The sequence below is a fragment of the Phyllobates terribilis genome, unplaced genomic scaffold, assembly GCF_046119375.1.
Source record: "Phyllobates terribilis strain yellow unplaced genomic scaffold, ASM4611937v1 Scaffold_3__8_contigs__length_932513732, whole genome shotgun sequence".
NCBI classification, from domain to species: domain Eukaryota; kingdom Metazoa; phylum Chordata; class Amphibia; order Anura; family Dendrobatidae; genus Phyllobates; species Phyllobates terribilis.
The window spans coordinates 928,086,407-928,107,214 of record NW_027362763.1 but is presented as its reverse complement, the minus strand read 5'-3'; the positions used below and the strand labels follow the sequence as shown (position 1 = coordinate 928,107,214).

At 44.0% G+C, this 20,808-nt stretch overlaps 1 protein-coding gene across 1 annotated transcript in view; it reads right to left on the bottom strand.

Annotated features, from left to right (window-relative positions):
* LOC141258647 (kinesin-like protein KIF28) overlaps nt 1–20,808 on the bottom strand; it is a 195,842-nt gene that overhangs the window by 96,429 nt on the left and 78,605 nt on the right. The window contains exons 7-11 of the mRNA XM_073673600.1: nt 9,239–9,293; nt 9,026–9,149; nt 7,685–7,829; nt 7,307–7,425; nt 7,075–7,182 (exon numbers count right to left, since the gene is read on the bottom strand). Of these exons, the coding sequence (XP_073529701.1) occupies nt 7,075–7,182; nt 7,307–7,425; nt 7,685–7,829; nt 9,026–9,149; nt 9,239–9,293 (551 nt within the window). The remainder of the gene's footprint in view (nt 1–7,074; nt 7,183–7,306; nt 7,426–7,684; nt 7,830–9,025; nt 9,150–9,238; nt 9,294–20,808) is intronic.

Below are 20,808 nucleotides of genomic sequence, written 5' to 3'. Positions count from 1 at the left end.
AACTGATCAGTGTGAACAGGTTATTAATTGGATAGCAGATAATACTTCCAGTCACCTGGGCACCACCACCTCCGGAATGTTTTCCACACAGTCAAGTGTTAGTAGCCGTGAGTCTCGACCGCATACTCCTCCACACCCTGATGCTCCTGCCTCCCACCATGCCGAGTGTCGTCAGACAGCAACTGATCCCACAGTTGGACACTCTGAAGAGCTGTTCACTGGTCCACCACTCCGCTTGAAGTGGTGGAAGAGGAGATCCCATGTAGCGATGGCAAAATATTTGAACAGCGATGGCCACAGGAAGGCGACGCTGGCAATTTGTCACAAGGGGTGGACGATGACAAGACACAACTGCCACAAAGTGAGTAGGAGGACCGTGGTGCGGAAGTGGAAGAGGAGGAAGTGGTGGATGATCTAGTAACTGATCGAACGTAGGAGGACACGTAGAGCGAGGCCAGCAGCACACAGGGGGAGGGAGGCAGAGTACCCCAACAGGCAGGAAGAAGCAGTGTGGTGGCCGCAGACAGAAGGCGGGCAACCGTTCCCCGTAACACCAACACGAGTGACGTTGCCAGTACAACCGGTAGGTCTTCCAGAGTCTGGAATTTTTTTAAAGACTCTGCTGATAACCCCAAAAAGGCCATTTGTACCACCTGCGAGGCCAGCATCAGCAGGGGTGACAAAACTACCAGCCTGACCACCACCAGCATGATCAGGCACATGGCAGCAAAGCACCCGACTTTGTGGGGCGAACGCCAGGGTCCACGACCAGTGTCAGCGGGTGTCACCACTGCTTCTTCCGCTGTTGTGCGTGTAAGAGAACCCCCTGTTGTGCGTGCAAGGCAATTCCCTGTCCATACTGCGTGCAAAGATGCCCCCTCCTCTCAGTCTTCACTTGTTATGGCAGTTTTCCTCTTTCACGGTTCTAATCTCCTTTTTATTACCCTTTTGCAATTGATAGTGCGAGTGTAAGCTATTTTACTTCATTTACAATGGGCTAGGTGCGTGGCAAGGGACGTGGAACTGGACGTTCTGGTGATGGTGCGTGCAGAGGACGGGGCCGTGGCCAAGATGAAAATGTGCCACAACCAACAGCCACATCTTCTCGCTCCCAGTTCTTGACCGAATTACTAGGGAAGCACACAACAACAAGACCACTATTGCGAACTGATCAGTGTGAACAGGTTATTAATTGGATAGCAGATAATACTTCCAGTCACCTGGGCACCACCACCTCCGGAATGTTTTCCACACAGTCAAGTGTTAGTAGCCGTGAGTCTCGACCGCATACTCCTCCACACCCTGATGCTCCTGCCTCCCACCATGCCGAGTGTCGTCAGACAGCAACTGATCCCACAGTTGGACACTCTGAAGAGCTGTTCACTGGTCCACCACTCCGCTTGAAGTGGTGGAAGAGGAGATCCCATGTAGCGATAAAAAAAATATTTGAACAGCGATGGCCACAGGAAGGCGACGCTGGCAATTTGTCACAAGGGGTGGACGATGACAAGACACAACTGCCGCAAAGTGAGTAGGAGGACCGTGGTGCGGAAGTGGAAGAGGAGGAGGTGGTGGATGATCTAGTATTTGACCGAACGTAGGAGGACACGTAGAGCGAGGCCAGCAGCACACAGGGGGAGGGAGGCAGAGTACCCCAACAGGCAGGAAGAAGCAGTGTGGTGGCCACAGACAGAAGGCAGGCAACCGTTCCCCGTAACACCAACACGAGGGACGTTGCCAGTACAACCAGTAGGTCTTCCAGAGTCTGGAATTTTTTTAAAGACTCTGCTGATAACCCCAAAAAGGCCATTTGTACCACCTGCGAGGCCAGCATCAGCAGGGGTGACAAAACTACCTGCCTGACCACCACCAGCATGATCAGGCACATGGCAGCAAAGCACCCGACTTTGTGGGGCGAACGCCAGGGTCCACGACCAGTGTCAGCGGGTGTCACCACTGCTTCTTCCGCTGTTGTGCGTGTAAGAGAACCCCATGTTGTGCGTGCAAGGCAATCCCCTGTCCATACTGCATGTAAAGATGCCCCCTCCTCTCAGTCTTCACTTGTTATGGCAGTTTCTCAAGAAACAGCATCAACGTCCACGTCCCACCGCAGCGTTCAATTGTTCATATCCCAGACCTTTGAACGAAAGCGCAAATTCGCAGCCAACGCCCCACAGGCCACAGTCCTAAATTCGCACATTTCACGACGGCTTGCTTTGGAAATGCTGCCTTTTAGGCTGGTGGAGACGCAACCATATGGCGGTGGCCAGCCGACACTATTTTGCCCAGTGTGCCATCCCCGCACTACACAAGCACGTGTCCCAAAACATCTGCCGTGCCCTCAACAACACAGTTACGGGGAGAGTCCACCTGACAACGGATACATGGATAAGTGCTTGTGGCCAGGGGCGGTACATCTCGCTGACGGCACACTGGGTAAACATAGTGGAAGCCGGGACCCAGTCGGACCTTGGGACGGAACACATCCTCCCCACACCGAGGATTGCGGGCCCTATGTCAGTCAGAGTTGCCCCCACAGTGTACAGCTCCTGCGCATCATCCTCCTCCTCCTCCTCATGTTCAGCCTCCATCTCAGATATCACCACATCAGTTACAAGCTGGAAGGACTGCAGTACTGCCTCAGCCAAGCGGCAACAGGCTGTGCTGAAACTCATAAGCTTAGGTGATAAACCTCACACTGCTTGTGAGTTGTGGACAGTTGTGAAAGAGCAGGCAGATCTGTGGCTGAGACCGCTGAACCTACATTCAGGCATGGTCGTGTGTGACATTGGCCATAACTTGGTGGCGGCTCTGAGGCGAGGCGAGATCACACGCGTATGATGCCTGGCTCATGTGCTTAACCTCGTGGTTCAGCGGTTTCTTAAATCGTACCCCGAGTTGCCAGATCTGCTCATCAAAGTACACCGCCTGTCAGCTCATTTTCGGAAGTCGGCTACAGCTTCCGCCGCCCTTGCTGTGTTGCAGCAGCGTTGGCAGCTTCCGGCACACCGACTGGTGTGTGATGTCCCCACACGTTGGAACTCTACCCTCCACATGTTGCAAAGGATTTGCGAGCAGAAGAGAGCAGTTGTGGAGTACCAGCTGCAACAAGGCCGTCGATATTCAGGTCAGACTCCACACATAAGACCTCAGGAGTGGACCGGGATGTCTGACATATGTACCATCCTGACAAACTTTGAGGAGTCCACCAAGATTGTGAGTGGTGATGACGCCGTCATTAGCGTCAGCATCCCACTTGTCTGTTTTTTGCAACGCTCTCTGCAGAGAATTAAAGAGTAGGAATTGCAGCCAGAGTATGATAAGATGGATCAAGAAGCCGTAGTGGGCGATTACACACAGCCCAGCCTCATCTCATCCCAACGTGCATTGGGGGACAATGAGAGAGAGGAGGAAGAGGAAGAACAGGAGCTGTTATCATGCGCTGAAGACAGTAATACCTGTACAACTGTCATACCGTCGGTTCAGCGTGGGTGGCCTGAGGACAGGGGGGAGGAGGAGGAGGAGGAGAGCATGGTCAGTCGTCATCTTGGTGAGGACATGGAAGTCTTGCCCATTACCAGTCTGGCACGCATGGCTGACTGGTTGTTTTGGGAGGTGTATTCCCATGCTCACTACACATTTAGATAAATTCCTTGGGGGGTCTGGTTTCTAAAATAGGGTCACTTGTGGGGGGTTTCCACTGTTTAGGCACATCAGGGGCTTTCTAAACGCGACATGGCGTCCACTCTCAATTCCTACCAGTTTTGTGTTCAAAAAGTCAAATAGTGCTCCTTCACTTCCAAGCCCTGCCATGCGCCCAAACAGTGGTTTTCCCCCACATATGGGGTATCAGCATACTTAGGAGAAATTGCACAACAATATTTGGGGTCCATTTTCTCCTGTTACCCTTGTGAAAATAAAAAATTTAGGGCTAAAATATCATTTTTGTAGAAAAATTTGATTTTTTTTTTTCACAGCTCTATGTTATAATCTTCTGTAAAGCACCTGGAGGTTCAAGGTGCTCACCACACATCTAGATATGTTCCTTGAGGGGTCTTGTTTCCAAAATGGAGTTACTTGTGGGGGGTTTCTACTGTTTAAGCACACCAGGGGCTCTCCAAACGCAGCATGGCATCTTCTTTCGATTCCAGCCAATTTTCCATGCAAAAAGTCAAACAGTGCTCCGAGCCCTTCCCTTCCGAGCTGTGACGTGCGCCCAAACAGTAGTTTTCTCCCACATTCAATATTTGCAGATGACACTAAACTCTGCAGGGTAATCAATACAGAGGAGGACAATTTTATATTACAGGAGGATCTATGTAAACTAGAAGCTTGGGCTGATAAATGGCAAATGAGCTTTAATGGGGATAAATGTAAGGTAATGCACTTGGGCAGAGGAAATAAAATGTATAATTATATGCTTAATTGTAAAACACTGGGCAAAACTGTAGCTGAAAAAGACCTGGGTGTATTGGTGGACGACAAGCTCATGTTTAGTGGCCAGTGTCAGGCAGCTGCTGCAAAGGCAAATAAAATAATGGGATGCATTAAAAGAGGCATAGATGCTCATGAGGAGAACATAATTTTACCTCTATACAAGTCATTAGTGCGACCACACTTAGAATACTGTGTACAGTTCGGGTCTCCGGTGTATAAGAAAGACATAGCTGAACTAGAGCGGGTGCAGAGAAGAGCGACCAAGGTTATTAGAGGACTAGGGAGTCTGCAATACCAAGACAGGTTATTACACTTGGGGTTATTTACTGTGGAAAAAAGAAGGCTTAGGGGTGATCTTATTACTATGTACAAGTATATGAAGGGACAGTATAAAGACCTTTCTAATGATCTTTTTACTCTGAGGCCTGAGATGGGGACAAGGGGGCATCTTCTATGTCTGGAGGAAAGAAGGTTTAATCATAATCAGAGACGGGGATTCTTTACTGTAAGAGCAGTGAGACTATGGAACTCTCTGCCGCATGATGTTGTAATGAGTGATTCACTGTTAAAATTTAAGAAGGGCATTGATGCCTTTCTTGAAAAGTATAATATTACAGGTTATAAACACTAGATTCCTTGATAGGGCGTTGATCCAGGGAACTAGTCTGATTGTCGTATGGAGTCGGGAAGGATTTTTTTTCCCCAATGTGGAGCTTAGTGTTTGCCACATGTTTTTTTTTACCTTCTTCTGGATCAACATGTTAGGCTATGGGTTGAACTAGATGGACTTAGCCTTCCTTCAACCTTAAAAACTATGTTACTATGTTACTATATGGGGTATCAGCGAACTCAAGAAAAATTTCACAACAAATTTTGTGGTCCATTTTCTCCTGTTACCTTTGTAAAAAAAAAAAAATGGGTCTAATTTAACATTTTTGTGAAAAAAGTTAAATGTTAATTTTTTCCTTATACATTGCTTCAGTTCCTGTGAAGCACCAGAATAGTTAATAAACTTCTTGAATGTGATTTTGAGAACATTTATGGCTGCAGGTTTTAGAATGGTTTCACTTTTGGATATTTTCTATCATATAGACCCCTCAAAGTCACTTCAAATGTGATGTGATCCTTAAAAAAATATTTTGGTAAATTTTGATGGAAAAATAAGAAACCGTTGGTCATTTTTCAATTTCCTAACTAAAAAAAATATGTTTCAAAAATTGTGCTGATGTAAAGTAGACATGTGGGAAATGTTATTTATCAACTATTTTGTGTGACATAGCTCACTGATTTAAGGACATAAAAATTAAAAGTTTGAAAATTGCAAAATTGTAAAAAATTTTGCCAAATTTCATTTTTTTTCACAAATAAACGCAAGTCATATTGAAGAAATATTGCCACTATCATGAAGTACAATATGTCTCGGAATCAGTGGGATCTGTTGAAGCGTTGGAGACTTATTACCTCATACAATGACACTGGTCAGAATTGTAAAATTTGGCCTGGTTATGAAGGTGCAAACAGGCTTGGGAAGTAAAGGGGTTAATCTAAATTTTTATCAAATGATATAAAATGTCAGATATTTTCATTAAAAAATAACACAAAACATATCGATTTAAATTTACCGCTAACCATCTCAGAATCACTCTAAGGCTGTGTGCCCATAATGCGCTTTTTAAGCATTTCCGCAGCGGCAAAAACGCTGCAGAAACGCTTAAAAAATGCATGGTAGAAGGCCTGCCATGTCCCCCAATGATAATCCGCATGTGCTGTGCACATGCTGCGGAAATTTCCGATGCAGATTATCATTGCGGAAAAAAACGCAGCACTACCAATTATTTTGCGGAAGTGCTGCGTTTTCGCCGCCATTGACTTGCATTAGAATGCGCCAATCCGGCAAGACTGCATCTGTACTTGCGTAATTGGCGTGTTCTAATGTGCGGATGGTACCCGGGTGTAGAGGAGAGTCTCATCCACACCCAGGTACCATTAAAAAAGCTGTAAAAAAGAATAACATAAAAAATAAATGCATACTTACCTTCTGGCGGCCCGCGCTGCGCTCCTCCTTGCTTCTCGGCACTTCGCGATGGAATGAAGGACCTGCGCCGACGTCAGAGTCATGTGACGGGTCACGCGACGCTGACGTCGGCAGATCCTTCACTCTACCGCTGCCCGCAGCCGGGACCGAGCGAAGCAAGACAGCACGGGCCATCGGAGGGTAAGTATATATATATTTTTTTTTTTTTGACATTCTCTCGGGTCACACTATATAAATCCATGCTGTTTGCATGCATTTATATAGTGTGACCAAGTTGACAAGCACTTTCCAAGTGATGCTAAAATCGCTTGGAAAGCGCTTGTCAACCTGCATGCGGAAATGCAAGTGAAGAACGCTTCACTTCCGCATGTCCCTGGCAGGAAAACAAATTTACAATCCGCATGTGTTTTTTTCTGCCAGGGAGATGAAGAAACGCTCAGGAAAAAATCCTGAGCATTTCTGCATCGTGGGCACATAGCCTTATGTGTGGAAGCATTACAGAGTTATTACCACATAAAGTGACACTTGACAAAACTGAAAAATGGGGCATGGTCACGAAAGCCCAAACTGGTAGTTGATTTCCACTTTGGCAAAAACCTTACCTGTTGAGTACTTGTTTTGATCACTTTCACCATTATTTCTTTTTGAAGATCATATCCTCTGGAATCAGTCAATGCTAAATTTTTCACCTTTAGCTCAAATGTCAGATCCTACGTAGAGATAAAAACAAATGAATAATTAAGCAAAAACAATAGATCATACTCACAAACTGTCCAATTTTCAGAAAAAAAATGAATATCCCAAATAAAAACATTTTGAACCATGTTTTTTCACCTTCATAAGTTCTTCGCTCATCTGATTAGCTTCAGCAACCAGGGGCATCAATTTAATATAGTCGTGAAAAACTGCCAGCACACTAGGGTCTGGTTTGCCATCTTTATTGTGCATAGCACCTGCATGGAAAGATATTGGATTTATTAGATTGATTTCAACAATCTGAATATAGAAATGGACTTGTTGCAGCAGGAATTTTGTATCCTTCAAGTATTCTCAGAAAGATTTGTCTAGAATGCTGGAAATCATCCAAATATACATTTTGAACACCAGTTCCCATTTATTTGCACATTTACTTGACAATACGCAAAATGTAATGTGAAAGTTAGAAGGCAATGCAGTTTCCTAAATTTCTAAGCATGAAGCATGATAACGTACCAAGTTTATCCACACTGAAGCCTTCAGCTGCTGCCAGTTCGGACTGAAAGAAATCATAATCAAACTTGCTGATGTCTTCACATCCTCTCTCTTCTGGAAATCCAATATACAGATATGCACTATTTGACCCAAGGATTATACGATCCTATTGCATGGAGGAAATAATTTATTTCACTTCATGTATAACTCTCTGTAATATTAACTATAATATAGAGCAGTAGATGGAAATCGTTGAATTGAAAAGGTATTTGGTGATTTGAAACATATGTCGATGCTTGTTAGTATGACAAAGGCCTAATAATAGTGTATTTTCAGTAATTAGAGTTTATTGGGGCCACAAGAGGAAATTTTGCTAAGGTGCCACACATCCTTCCAATATGAGCTCTTTTAATAATAAAATATGCAGGCGCTACTAATGGTATTCTTTCCAATGGGGTTAAAGGGATTACAAGAAAGGTTCGGTTTCTTTCCTCCTCACTTTTTTATCCGATGGATTCTTCTACTATTATATTTATCTTCAGCCAAGCTCCAGGCTCTCCCTGTGGATATCCAGACTGCATCGCAAATCACAGAACCGGTGAGCTGACCTCTTCCCTTCCCTTCCCCTGTTTTTTATGACTTAGGATAGGAAGCCAAACTATACATTCCATTTGCAGACCTGTTTCAAGGTGTTTGCCCCTCCTCAGTGCAAAGCAAGAGATCTGATTTGGCTAGGGGAGAAGTCTCTGCCTGGTGGTCTAAGGGGGAGTCTTTCTCCTTGTGGATATTGTCAAGCCGGTTTAAGCAGATTTATAGGCCATTCAATGCTCCTCCATGAATTTAAATATGCAAATAGCCTCTTCAGAGATGAAGGGGACATTAACTCTAGCACAATATATTGGATGTAGCAATCTTAAATGTCAATATTAACGAGCCACGTTACATGACTTAGGATAGGAAGCCAAACTATACATTCCATTTGCAGAAATGTGCTTCAGGGTGTTTCCCCACATCAGTGTAAAGTAGGAAGTCTGATTTGGTTGGGTGAGAGGCCTCTGACAGTGTTTCTAAGAGGTAGTGTTTCTCATTGTGGAGAGTGGCAAGTAAGTATAAGGAGACTTAGAAGCCATGCAATCTTCCTCTGGGAATTTAAATATGCAAGACGGCACTAGAGTTCCTTGTCCTATCCCTTTCTTAAGAGGCTATTTGCACATTTAAATTCTCAGAGGAGCACTGCATGGCCTATGAGTCTCCTTATCCCGGCTTGTCACTTTCTTCTAGATAAAACATTTCCCAGTAGACCTCATAATGTTTTAGGCACACAGAAGCAGACTCAGACACAGGGTCACAGACAACACTTACCAGGTGTTGTAGTTTCGTGTTCATAAAAATGGGCACGCCATTTACAATTACTTTAGCCTTGCCATATGGCTTTACCAGCACCTTCTTCTCAATATTGACAAAATTAGCATGTTTTGGCAAAATTCTGTGAAAAAACATCATATTGCGTGATAATATGTAAAGGTAAAAGTATACTCTATAAACTATGTAATGCATAGAGTTTCTATCACATACCCTAGACCTCTCAAAGTTACTTCATTAGAAGCTGCCTGGCCAACATCAGATGTTCCTGAAATAGAAAAATCTTATACTGTCACCATCAATATATTATGATGACTTATATTTAGCTCTATAATAACTTTTACCTCACTCACCTGTTAAATTCCCTTTTGTTCCAGCTCTGGTGGTTCCCGCAAATCCTACAGCTGGTCCAGTGCTGTATAAAATTCATATGACCACAGCAGCCAATCAATGACCTTAGCTGGCACTGGCCACTGACTAGTGTTGTGAATGATGCATGGCCCGTGAGCAGATGTAGAACCAGGAGGAACCACTGGAGTTTATTGGGCCATTGTTACTTGATGTTATGCAAAGTTTATAAAATCTTGGAATACTCCTTTAACCCCTTCATCCCAAAACCTGTTTTCACCTTCCTGACCAGGCCAATTTTTTTAATTCTGACCAGTGTCACTTGAGGCAATAACTCTGGAACGCTTCAACGGATCTTAGTGATTCTGAAACTGTTTTCTCCTGACATTGTACTTCATGATAGTGTTAAAATTTGTTTGATACGAGTTGCATTTATTTGTGAAAATATTGGAAATTTGGAGAAAATTTTGAAAATTTCTCAATTTTCAAACTTTTCATTTTTATGCCCTTAAATCAGAGTTATGTCACCCAAAATAATTGATAAATAACATTTACCACATGTTAACTTTACATCAGCACAATTTTTGAAACATTTTTTTTTTGCTAGAAAGTTAGAGGTGTTTGATCAGCAATTTCACATGTTTCCAACAACATTTACAAAACCATTTTTGTTAGGGACCACATCACATTTGAAGTGACTTTGAGGGGTCTATATGACAGAAAATTCACAAAAGTGACACCATTCTAAATACTGAACCCCTCAAAGTCCTCAAAAACACATTCAAGAAGTTTATTAACCCTTCAGGTGCTTCACAGGAATTAATGCAATGTGGAAGGAAAAAATTAACATTTTACTTTTTTTCACAAAAATGTTAATGTAATCCCCATTTTTTTATTTCCACAGGAGAAAATGGATCCCAAAATTTGTTGTGCAATTTCTGCAATTTCTCCCCTTATGTGGGAGAAAACTACTGTTTGGGCGCATGACAGGGCTCGGAAGAGAAGGAGCCCCTTTTGACTTTTTGAACGCAAAATTGTCTGGAATCAAGAGCAGACGCCATGTGGCATTTGGAGAGCCACTAATGTGCCTAAACAGTGGAAACCCCGCACAAGTGTTTGGAAACTAGATCCCTCAACAAATTTATCGCATGTAACTGTACCTCTAACAGAGAGGGTCTTAAAGAGTGGGACGCTGGTGTAAAAGTTATCTACATAGAAGTGATAACCTTTATTCAGCAGTGGGTGCAGCAATTCCTGCACAATTTTCCCTCTCACCCACAGGACAGGGTAGCATTCAGGGGGGGGTGTCAATCTGGGTGTCTTTCACTTCATAGACCCTAAATCTGTGAGTGTACCCTGAGGTACTCTCGCACAGCTTGTACAGTTTAATTCCATACCTGGCCTGTTACTGGGCAAGTATTATCGTAATGTTAGCCTCACTTTGAAATGAACCAGAGATTCATCTATACAGATGTCCCTTTGAGGGTTTTACGCCTCAGCAAATTTTCTGCTGAAGTGTTCAACTACTGGCCAAATTTTATGCAGACGATCAATTAGCATTGTCTCAGGGAGGACACGGTGCACTATAATGCAAAAATTTTTGGATCGCTTTAAATCTTGTCCTTGTCATGGCTATACGGAATACCGATGTGCTGTAGAGTATATCAGTACTCTAGTATTGCTGAATCTCTGTTTTTTTGACTGTGCCCATATACAGCACAATGCCCCATAATGTCATAATTTTTGCTGTATTTACAGGGGTCCATCTGGCGTATAATGACGTAGGATTTTGGGTGAAAATTTGATGGGCATACAAATTGGTCTGGGCTACCATAAGATTTATTATATTCTCACTGAAAAAGAATTTGAAAAAGTCAATTTCAGTGAGGCCTGTAGCATCAAATTGGATTCCTGAGCTGCCAATGAAATCCGGAATAACAGGCTAATATCTTTGGAGGTTGGAGTCCATATTATATCGATTGCTGTCGGGATTGCCTCTGTCATAGGGTGCCTTGCTGGGGGTCCTTCCTCAATAGATGAGGAGGAGAACGTGAAATAGAGGAATGTGGGATCTTTCTCACTACCTGAATTTGTGTCGGAGGCAAGGAAAGCTTATGCTTCCTCTGGTGAATAGCATCTTCTTGACGAATAAGCCATTTTTATTTTATTCTTCAAAACACTAGGGATGTTTGCATAAGTGGTGCTTTTACATGTGTATTGTTTGGTGCTTGTGTAACAGGTACTATTTATTATAAAAAGTAGAGTGAAAAAAGTAGAGAAAAAGAGTAAAAAGAAAAAATTTAGACAAAACACTTAGAAGAAAAGAAAATGAAAAGAAACATCAGTAGAAGTAAAAAAAAAGTTTGTATAAAAAAATTACAGTGATGGTCACTACACTAATGCGCTACATATAAAGTTACTCTGCGCTAATTAGTCTTTTTTTTTGCAATGTATGCTCCCCTAATGCACTAGCTATAAATTATTTGGTGCTAACTATTCTTTTTTTTGCAAAAAGAAAAATGGACGTTACTAACACTACTACGTACGCTCCCCTAATGCACTAGCTATAAATTTACTCGGCGCTATTACCGTATTTTTCGGACTATAAGACGCACTTTTTTCCTCTAAAATTTTGGAGGAAAATGGGGGGTGCGTCTTATAGTCCGAATGTTGGGGGGGGGGTGTATATTTATGTGTGGTGTGGGGGGGAGCGGTACCGGTGGAGGAGCGGGGCAGAGGAGGCAGCAGCCGCCCACTGCAGCCTACACTGTCCCCGCTGCTAAAGAAAATGAATATTCACTGCTCCCCATGCCCATGGGGTGTGGGGAGCACTGAATATTCATGCTCCTTAATAGCGGTACACAGTGTAGCTGCGGCTGCTGCTGCTGCTGCCGGCTATCTCCTGTGCCCGCTGTTAAAGGGCATGAATATTCAACCTCTCTCCACGCCCATGGGCGTGGGGAGGGGGTGAATATTCATGCCCTTTAATGAGCGGGCACAAGAGATAGCCGGCAGCAGCCGCAGCGCGGCTCCGCTGTGTGCCGGCTATGAAGGAGAGTGAAGTCACTGCTCCCCGCGCACACAGTCCCGGCATGGGGAGCAGTGACTTCCGGCAGCTGATCTCTCCTTGTGAGCCGCGCATGGCAGTGACATCATGCGCTACTCACATGGAGAGATCAATTCGGGCAGACAGGACGCAGCACTGGAGGAGAGAAGATAGGTGAGTAGGAGTGTTTATTTTTTTTTAATGTGCAGCATGATAAGGATTAGGGGGACCATGCATACTAGGACAGGGATTAGGGGTGCCATGCATACCAGGACAGGGATTAGGGGTGCTATACATACCAGGACAGGGATTAGGGGTGCCATGCATACCAGGACAGGGATGAGGGTTGCCATGCATACCAGGATAGGGATGATGGGTGCCATGCATACCAGGATAGGGATTAGGGGTGCCATGCATACCAGGACAGGGATGAGGGGTGCCATGCATACCAGGACAGGGATGAGGGGTGCCATGCATACCAGGATAGGGATTAGGGGTGCCATGCATACCAGGACAGGGATAAGGGGTACCATGCATACTAGGACCGGGATGAGGGGTGCCATGCATACCAGGATAAGGATGAGGGAGTAAGTATTGTTAATCCAATCAGCGCCAAAAGTGTAAATCATCAAAGGTGACGCCACAATCACCCCATTCATTGCGACTGATGTGATTGATGTTGTCTCAGAAAGCACCAATCACAGCGTGTCACATTAATTTTAATTTTTTTTCCCCCATCTTTATTGTCACAGCCCCCTGGGACGATGTACAGAGATGGCCTGCTGTCAGAGACAGCAGCCATCTTAATTTGGTCACCGTACGATGGAGCGCGGTTACCGAAAATAGTGGCACCGTATATGACTGCGGTTTGTGGGAACACACTTCCTGCAGTGCGGTATATATATAGCGCATGTCGTGCAGGGCTTAATGTATTAATAAACCTTACACAAATCTAGTCATTTCTGAGTGTATTGTAGTGTTACCCACAATGGGTGATATCCAAATGGCAGCCATTACAGCATCCCTGTATAGTTCTTCTATTGTAACCTCAATGATCTTTAAATGGGTTTTCCCACGAACAAAAGTTGATTTTAATCAATAGGTCTTGGAATAAAAATAACTTCCACAATTGGATGTGTTTAAATAAAATGTTCCTGTGCTGAGATAATCTTATAAATGTGCCCCTGCTGTGTACTGTGTAATGGCTGTGTCTGACCGTGCAGGAACATGGTCTGATCATACCACAGATACTGGACAGGGGAGGAAGCAAAAGACTATACAGACATTACAGCAGGGGATCACAGCTGATTCTTTTTGTGAGGTAAAACCTTTTTATTGACTGTTTTTAAACAATGTTTGACTTCAAAGAAAGAATAATTTGCAGTCAGGTGCTGTAATGTCTGTTTACTTTTTTTCTCCCCACCTGCTCAGGAGATGTGTTATGATCAGACCATGTTCCTGTACGGTCAAATACAGCCATTACACAGTACACAGCAGGGGCACATTTATAAGATTATCTCAGCACAGGAACATTTTATTTAAACACATCCAATTGTAGAACTTATTATTATTCCAAGATCTTTTGATTGAAATTAACTTTTGTTCGTGATAAAACCCCTTTAACCCCTTAAGCCCCGCGGGTGGTTTGCACGTTAATGACCGGGCCAATTTTTACAATTCTGACCACTGTCACTTTATGAGGTAATTACTCTGGAATGCTTCAACGGATCCCCCTGATTCTGAGATTGTTTTTTCGTGACATATTGTACTTCATGATTGTGGAAAAATTTCTTCGATATCACTTGCGTTTATTTGTGAAAAAAACGGAAATTTGGCGAAAATTTTGAAAATTTTGCAATTTTCAAAATTTGAATTTTTAAGCCCTGAAATCAGAGCGATATGTCACACAAAAGAGTTAATAAATAACATTTCCCACATGTCTACTTTACATCAGCACAATTTTGGAACCAAATTTTTTTTTTGTTAGGGAGCTATAAGGGTTAATAGTTGACCAGCGATTTCTCATTTTTCCAACAAAATTTACAAAACCATTTTTTTTAGGGACCACATCACATTTGAAGTCACTTGGAGAGGTTGACAGAAAATACCCCAAAGTGACACCATTCTAAAAACTGCACCCCTCAAGGTGCTCAAAACCACATTCAAGAACTTTATTAACCCTTCAGGTGCTTCACAGGAATTTTTTGAATGTGGAAGAAAAAAATGAACATTTAACTTTTTTCACAAAAATGTTACTTTAGACCCAATTTTTTTTATTTTCACAGGGGTAACAAGAAAAAATGGACCCCAAAATTTGTTGTGCAATTTCCCCTGGGCATGCAGATACCCAATATTTGGGGAAAAAATACTGTTTGGGCGCACGGCAGGGCTCGGAAGGGAAGGAGCGCCATTTGACTTTTTGATTGTAAAATTTGCTTGAATAATTAGCGGACGCCATGTTGTGTTTGGAGAGCCCCTGTGTGCCCAAACTTTGGAGCTGCCCCACAAGTGACCCCATTTTGGAAACTAGACCCCCCAAGGCACCTTTATAGATGCATAGTCAGCACTTGGAACCCCCAGGTGCTTCACAAATTGATTCGTAAAAATGAAAAAGTGAAAAAAAAAACACTTTTTCATTTTTACGAATCAATTTGTGAAGTACCTAGGGGTTCCAAGTGCTCACTATGCATCTAGATAGGTGCCTTGGGGGGTCTAGTTTCCAAAATGGGGTCACTTGTGGGGGAGCTCCAATGTTTGGACACACAGGGACTCTCTAAATACAACATGGTATCCGCTAACAAATTGAATGGAAAATCGGCTCAAATTGTTAGCGGACACCACATTGCGTTTGGAGAGCCCCTCTGTGCCCAAACTTTGGAGCTCCCCCACAAGTGACCACATTTTTGAAACTAGACCCCCCAAGGCACCTTTCTAGATGCATAGTGAGCACTTGGAACCCCCAGGTGCTTCACAAATTGATTCGTAAAAATGAAAAAGTGAAAAAAAAAACACTTTTTCATTTTTACGAATCAATTTGTGAAGCACCTAGGGGTTCCAAGTGCTCACTATGCATCTAGATAGGTGCCTTGGGGGGTCTAGTTTCCAAAATGGGGTCACTTGTGGGGGAGCTCCAATGTTTGGGCACACAGGGACTCTCTAAATGCAACATGGTATCCGCTAACAAATTGAATGGAAAATCGGCTCAAATTGTTAGAGGACACCACATTGCGTTTGGAGAGCCCCTCTGTGCCCAAACTTTGGAGCTCCCCCACAAATGACCCCATTTTGGAAACTAGACCCCCCAAGGCACCTTTCTAGATGCATAGTGAGCACTTGGAACCCCCAGGTGCTTCACAAATTGATTCGTAAAAATGAAAAAGTGAAAAAAAAAAACACTTTTTCATTTTTACGAATCAATTTGTGAAGCACCTAGTGGTTCCAAGTGCTCACTATGCATCTAGATAGGTGCCTTGGGGGGTCTAGTTTCCAAAATGGGGTCACTTGTGGGGGAGCTCCAATGTTTAGGCACACAGGGACTCTCTAAATGCAACATGGTATCCGCTAACAAATTGAATGGAAAATCGGCTCAAATTGTTAGCGGACACCACATTGCGTTTGGAGAGCCCCTCTGTGCCCAAACTTTGGAGCTCCCCCACAAGTGACCCCATTTTGGAAACTAGACCCCCCAAGGCACCTTTCTAGATGCATAGTGAGCACTTGGAACCCCCAGGTGCTTCACAAATTGATTCGTAAAAATGAAAAGTGAAAAAAAAAAACACTTTTTCATTTTTACGAATCAATTTGTGAAGCACCTAGTGGTTCCAAGTGCTCACTATGCATCTAGATAGGTGCCTTGGGGGGTCTAGTTTCCAAAATGGGGTCACTTGTGGGGGAGCTCCAATGTTTGGGCACACAGGGACTCTCCAAATGCAACATGATATCCGCTAACAAATTGAGCCGACAATTTGTTAGCGGATATCATGTTGCATTTGGAGAGTCCCTGTGTGCCCAAACATTGGAGCTCCCCCACAAGTGACCCCATTTTGGAAACTAGACCCCCCAAGGCACCTATCTAGATTCATAGTGAGCACTTGGAACCCCAGGTGCTTCACAAATTGATTCATAAAAATGAAAAAGTGTTTTTTTTTTCACTTTTTCATTTTTACGAATCAATTTGTGAAGCACCTGGGGGTTCCAAGTGCTCACTATGCATCTAGTAGGTGCCTTGGGGGGTCTAGTTTCCAAAATGGGGTCACTTGTGGGGGAGCTCCAATGTTTGGGCACACAGGGCCTCTCCAAACGCAACATGGCGTCCGCTAACAATTTGAGCCGATTTTCCATTCAATTTGTTAGCGGACACCATGTCGCGTTTGGAGAGCCCGTGATGTGCCTAAACAGTGGAGCTCCCCCACAAGTGTCCCCATTTTGGAAACTATACCCCTCAAGGATTTTATTAAGGTGTATAGTGAACATTTTGAACCCAGAGGTACGGCACAGAATTTGTTTACATTAGGTCATCATATTGAATAAGTTGTCATTATTCTTGAGCGCAAGTGCTCGCTACTTGAGTTTGCATCGGGTACTCAGGTATGCACCATGTACAGCGTGTGCTCGAGTGACATGCTCGAGTCCCTGCTCCGCATGTTTCACGGTTATTAGACACCCAAAAAAAAACATGCGGGGATTGCTCGTGCATGGCAGGCAATCCCCGTAAAGATTTTTGGCCGCGAAGCATATGGGGCAGAGACTCGAGCATGTCACTCAAATACCCATGATACTCAATGCATACCAGAGCACCCGATGCAAACTCAAGTAGCGAGCACTTGCTCTCAACACTAGTCGCCATATCGTCATCTTTTTTTCTTACTTTTGAAAAAAATCCCAACCCCAGCCCTAACCCTAGCACAACCCTAGCCCTAGCACAACCCTAGCCCTAGCACAACCCTAGCCCCAGCACAACCCTAGCCCCAGCACAACCCTAGCCCCAGCACAACCCTAGCCCCAAACCCAGCCCTAACCCTAGCCCAATCCTAACCCAAGAGTTTATTTTTGACGCCGTTCCTTGTGCGGTATAAGTGATTAGACGACTTTATTCTTCGGGTCGGTGTGATTACAGCAATGCCAGAATCATATGGGGTTTTTATGACTGACAGCTGTCACACACTAAAAGACGCATTTTTTGTAAAATCTAGTTTTTGCATCGCCATATTTTGAGAGCTATAATTTTTCCAGATTTTGGCAGACAGTCATGTGATGGCTCGTTTTTTGCGGGATGACTTGACGTTGTTATTGGTGCCATTTTCAGGCACGTGACATTTTTTGATCGCTTTCTATTCCGATTTTTGGGAGGCAGAATAAACAAAAACCAACAATTCAGGAATTGTTTTTTTTTGTTTTTTTTATTCTGTTCCGCGTGTGGTAAAATTGATGAGGTAGCTTTATTCTTCGGGTCAGTACGTTTACAGCGGTACCACATTTGTATCATTTTTCTATGTTTTGGCGCTTATGCACAATAAAAGCTATTTTATAGAAAAAAATATTTTTTAGCATCGCTTTATTCTGAGAGCTATAACTTTTTTATTTTTCGGCTGATGGAGCTGTATGGCAGCTTGTTTTTTGCAGGACGAGATGACGTTTTCAGCGGTATCTTTTTTATTTATATGCGTCTTTTTGATCGCGTGTTATTCCACTTTTTGTTTGGCGGTATGGTGATAAAGCATTGTTTTTTGCTTCGTTTTTTTTTTTTTTTTTTTTTACCGTGTTCACTGAAGGGGTTAACTAGTGGGACAGTTTTATAGGTCAGGTTGTTCCGGACGCGGCGATACCAAATATGTGTACTTTTATTTTTTTATTTTTTTTTTTTATAATAATATTTATTGATGGGTACATTATATTTTTATTTTTGGTGTATTATTTTTTTTATTTTTTTATAATATTTTTGCACATTTTTTTTTTCCACTTTCACACAGTTTATACACTTTATTACTTTGTCCCACTCTGGGACTTTCACTTTTTTTTTTCTGATCGCCTGCATGGCACAGGAATGAAGCACCATCCCTATGCCATGAAGGCTGTCAGAAGTGCACAGTGTGAAGATTGCTTGGAGATGCACTGCGCATGCCCAAGCAATCTTCCTGCTCTCTGGTGACCCGGATGTTGTCATGACGACATCGGGTCGTCATGGCAACACCCGGGAAGCCTTTGCAGACTGCGCTGGAAGCCGGAAGAGGAGGTGAGTATCGCCGATCACCTCCCCTTGCCCCCGCAATGCCGCGATCGACTTCGATTGACTTCGATCGCAGCATTGCGGGGGTTAATGTGCTGGGAGCGGTGCAGGACCGCTCCCTGCACATAGTACCGGGTGTCAGCTGTGACAATCAGTTGACACCCGGCGGCGATCGTGCCCGCACAGCCTGTGTGCGCGCGCGATCGCCATGACGTACTAATACGGGTCTGGCTCTTAAGTCCCAGGGCACAGACGCGTATTAGTACGTCAGATGTTATTAAGGGGTTAACGCATTTGTACACCTTGGCAACCAATATTTTTAATTATCTCAATGCATCTAATGTGAAAAATGAAGTAGTTTTGCAATAGGTTTCCTAAAAAATTGCCTACTGTTTTGTTTATACAGCTCCCGTGCAAACCTATGCCTCTCCATGGTAACAGACAACGAAAAATTATTGATGTATGCAAGGGTGGATTAAGAGTAGCCAGGGCCCCGGGCAGTTTAGAAGGTATGGGTCCCCCTCCGGTACCTAATGTATCACGTGACATGTCACATGATCCCCTTTGATAGATCATGTGATAGGTCATGTGAGTAACACACAGATGCTTTGGTCACATCTGTAGATGGAAAATTATGGAATTTTTATTCCATTATGTAAAACCCTATACGTAACATAGCGCTATATATAATAGAGCAGGGGTGGATGATTGATTTTCTTGAGGGGCCACATGAGAGACCATGACTGTTGTGGAAGCCGCACTAGTAGGCTGAAATTAATTCTGCTCAATATTAGTAATATTAACAAAATAACAAAAAAATTATATTAATTGTATGACTTAATATTGAGCAGAATTAAGTACGCTGACATCCCCTATATACAGTATGAGCCCCCACATAGCTCCCTAGATACAGTATGAGCCTGCACATAGCTGCCTATATACAGTATGAGAGCAAGCATAGCTCCCTAGATACAGTATGAGCCCCCGCATAGCCCTGTATATACAGTATAAGCCCACACACAGCCCCCTACACACAGTATTAGCCCACACACAGCCCCCTACACACAGTATGATCCCACACAAAGCCACCTACATACAGTATGAGCCCCCACATAGCTCCCTATATAAAGTATGAGCCCCCGCATAGCTCCCTATATACAATATGAGCCCCCGCATAGCTCCCTACATAGAGTATGAGCCCCCGCATAGCTTCCTATATACAGTATGAGCCCCCGCATAGCTCCCTACCTACAGTATGAGCCCCCGCATAGCTCCCTATGTACAGTATGAGCCCCTGCATAGCTCCCTACATAGAGTATGAGCCCCCGCATAGCTTCCTATATACAGTATGAGCCCCCGCATAGCTCCCTACCTACAGTATGAGCCCCCGCATAGCTCCCTATGTACAGTATGAGCCCCTGCATTGCTCCCTATATACAGTATGAGCCCCCGCATAGCTCCCTATATACAATATGAGACCCGCACATAGCTCCCTACATACAGTATGAGCCCCCGCATAGCTTCCTATATACAGTATGAGCCCCCGCATAGCTCCCTACCTACAGTATGAGCCCCCGCATAGCTCCCTATGTACAGTATGAGCCCCTGCATAGCTCCCTATATACAGTATGAGCCCCCGCATAGCTCCCTATATACAGTATGAACCTGCACACAGCTCCCTATATACAGTATGAGCCTGCACGTAGCTCCCTAAATACAATATGAGCCCGTACATAGCTCTCGTCTTTTATCGACTGTCGGTTCCACAGCCAGTTCAGAGAATGGTCGAATGCAAAATGCAGCTGCCTGGGAGACACCTCAGACCACCACATAAGGTGGCCCGAAGGCACCTCCCTGACGGCTTTACCCAGGTCACATGCCCCCCCGAATCCCCTTGGTATGGCCCTGTACAGTCTATATGACAATACATGACTGGTATCTATAGTATAATCAGGGATGTGTCCTTCTGTCTGAAGTCTCTATAGACTGCACATGCAATGCGCCTGCGTGGTCTGACCGCAGACAGAAAGTGACATCCACATCCCAGACAGGAATGAGGGGTGTGGCGCCGGAGATCGCGGTATGTGAAGGTACTGACTGCATACCGCGATCTCCGGCACCACAAACACATACCTGTTCAGTCATGTCATCTCTGGAGATGCC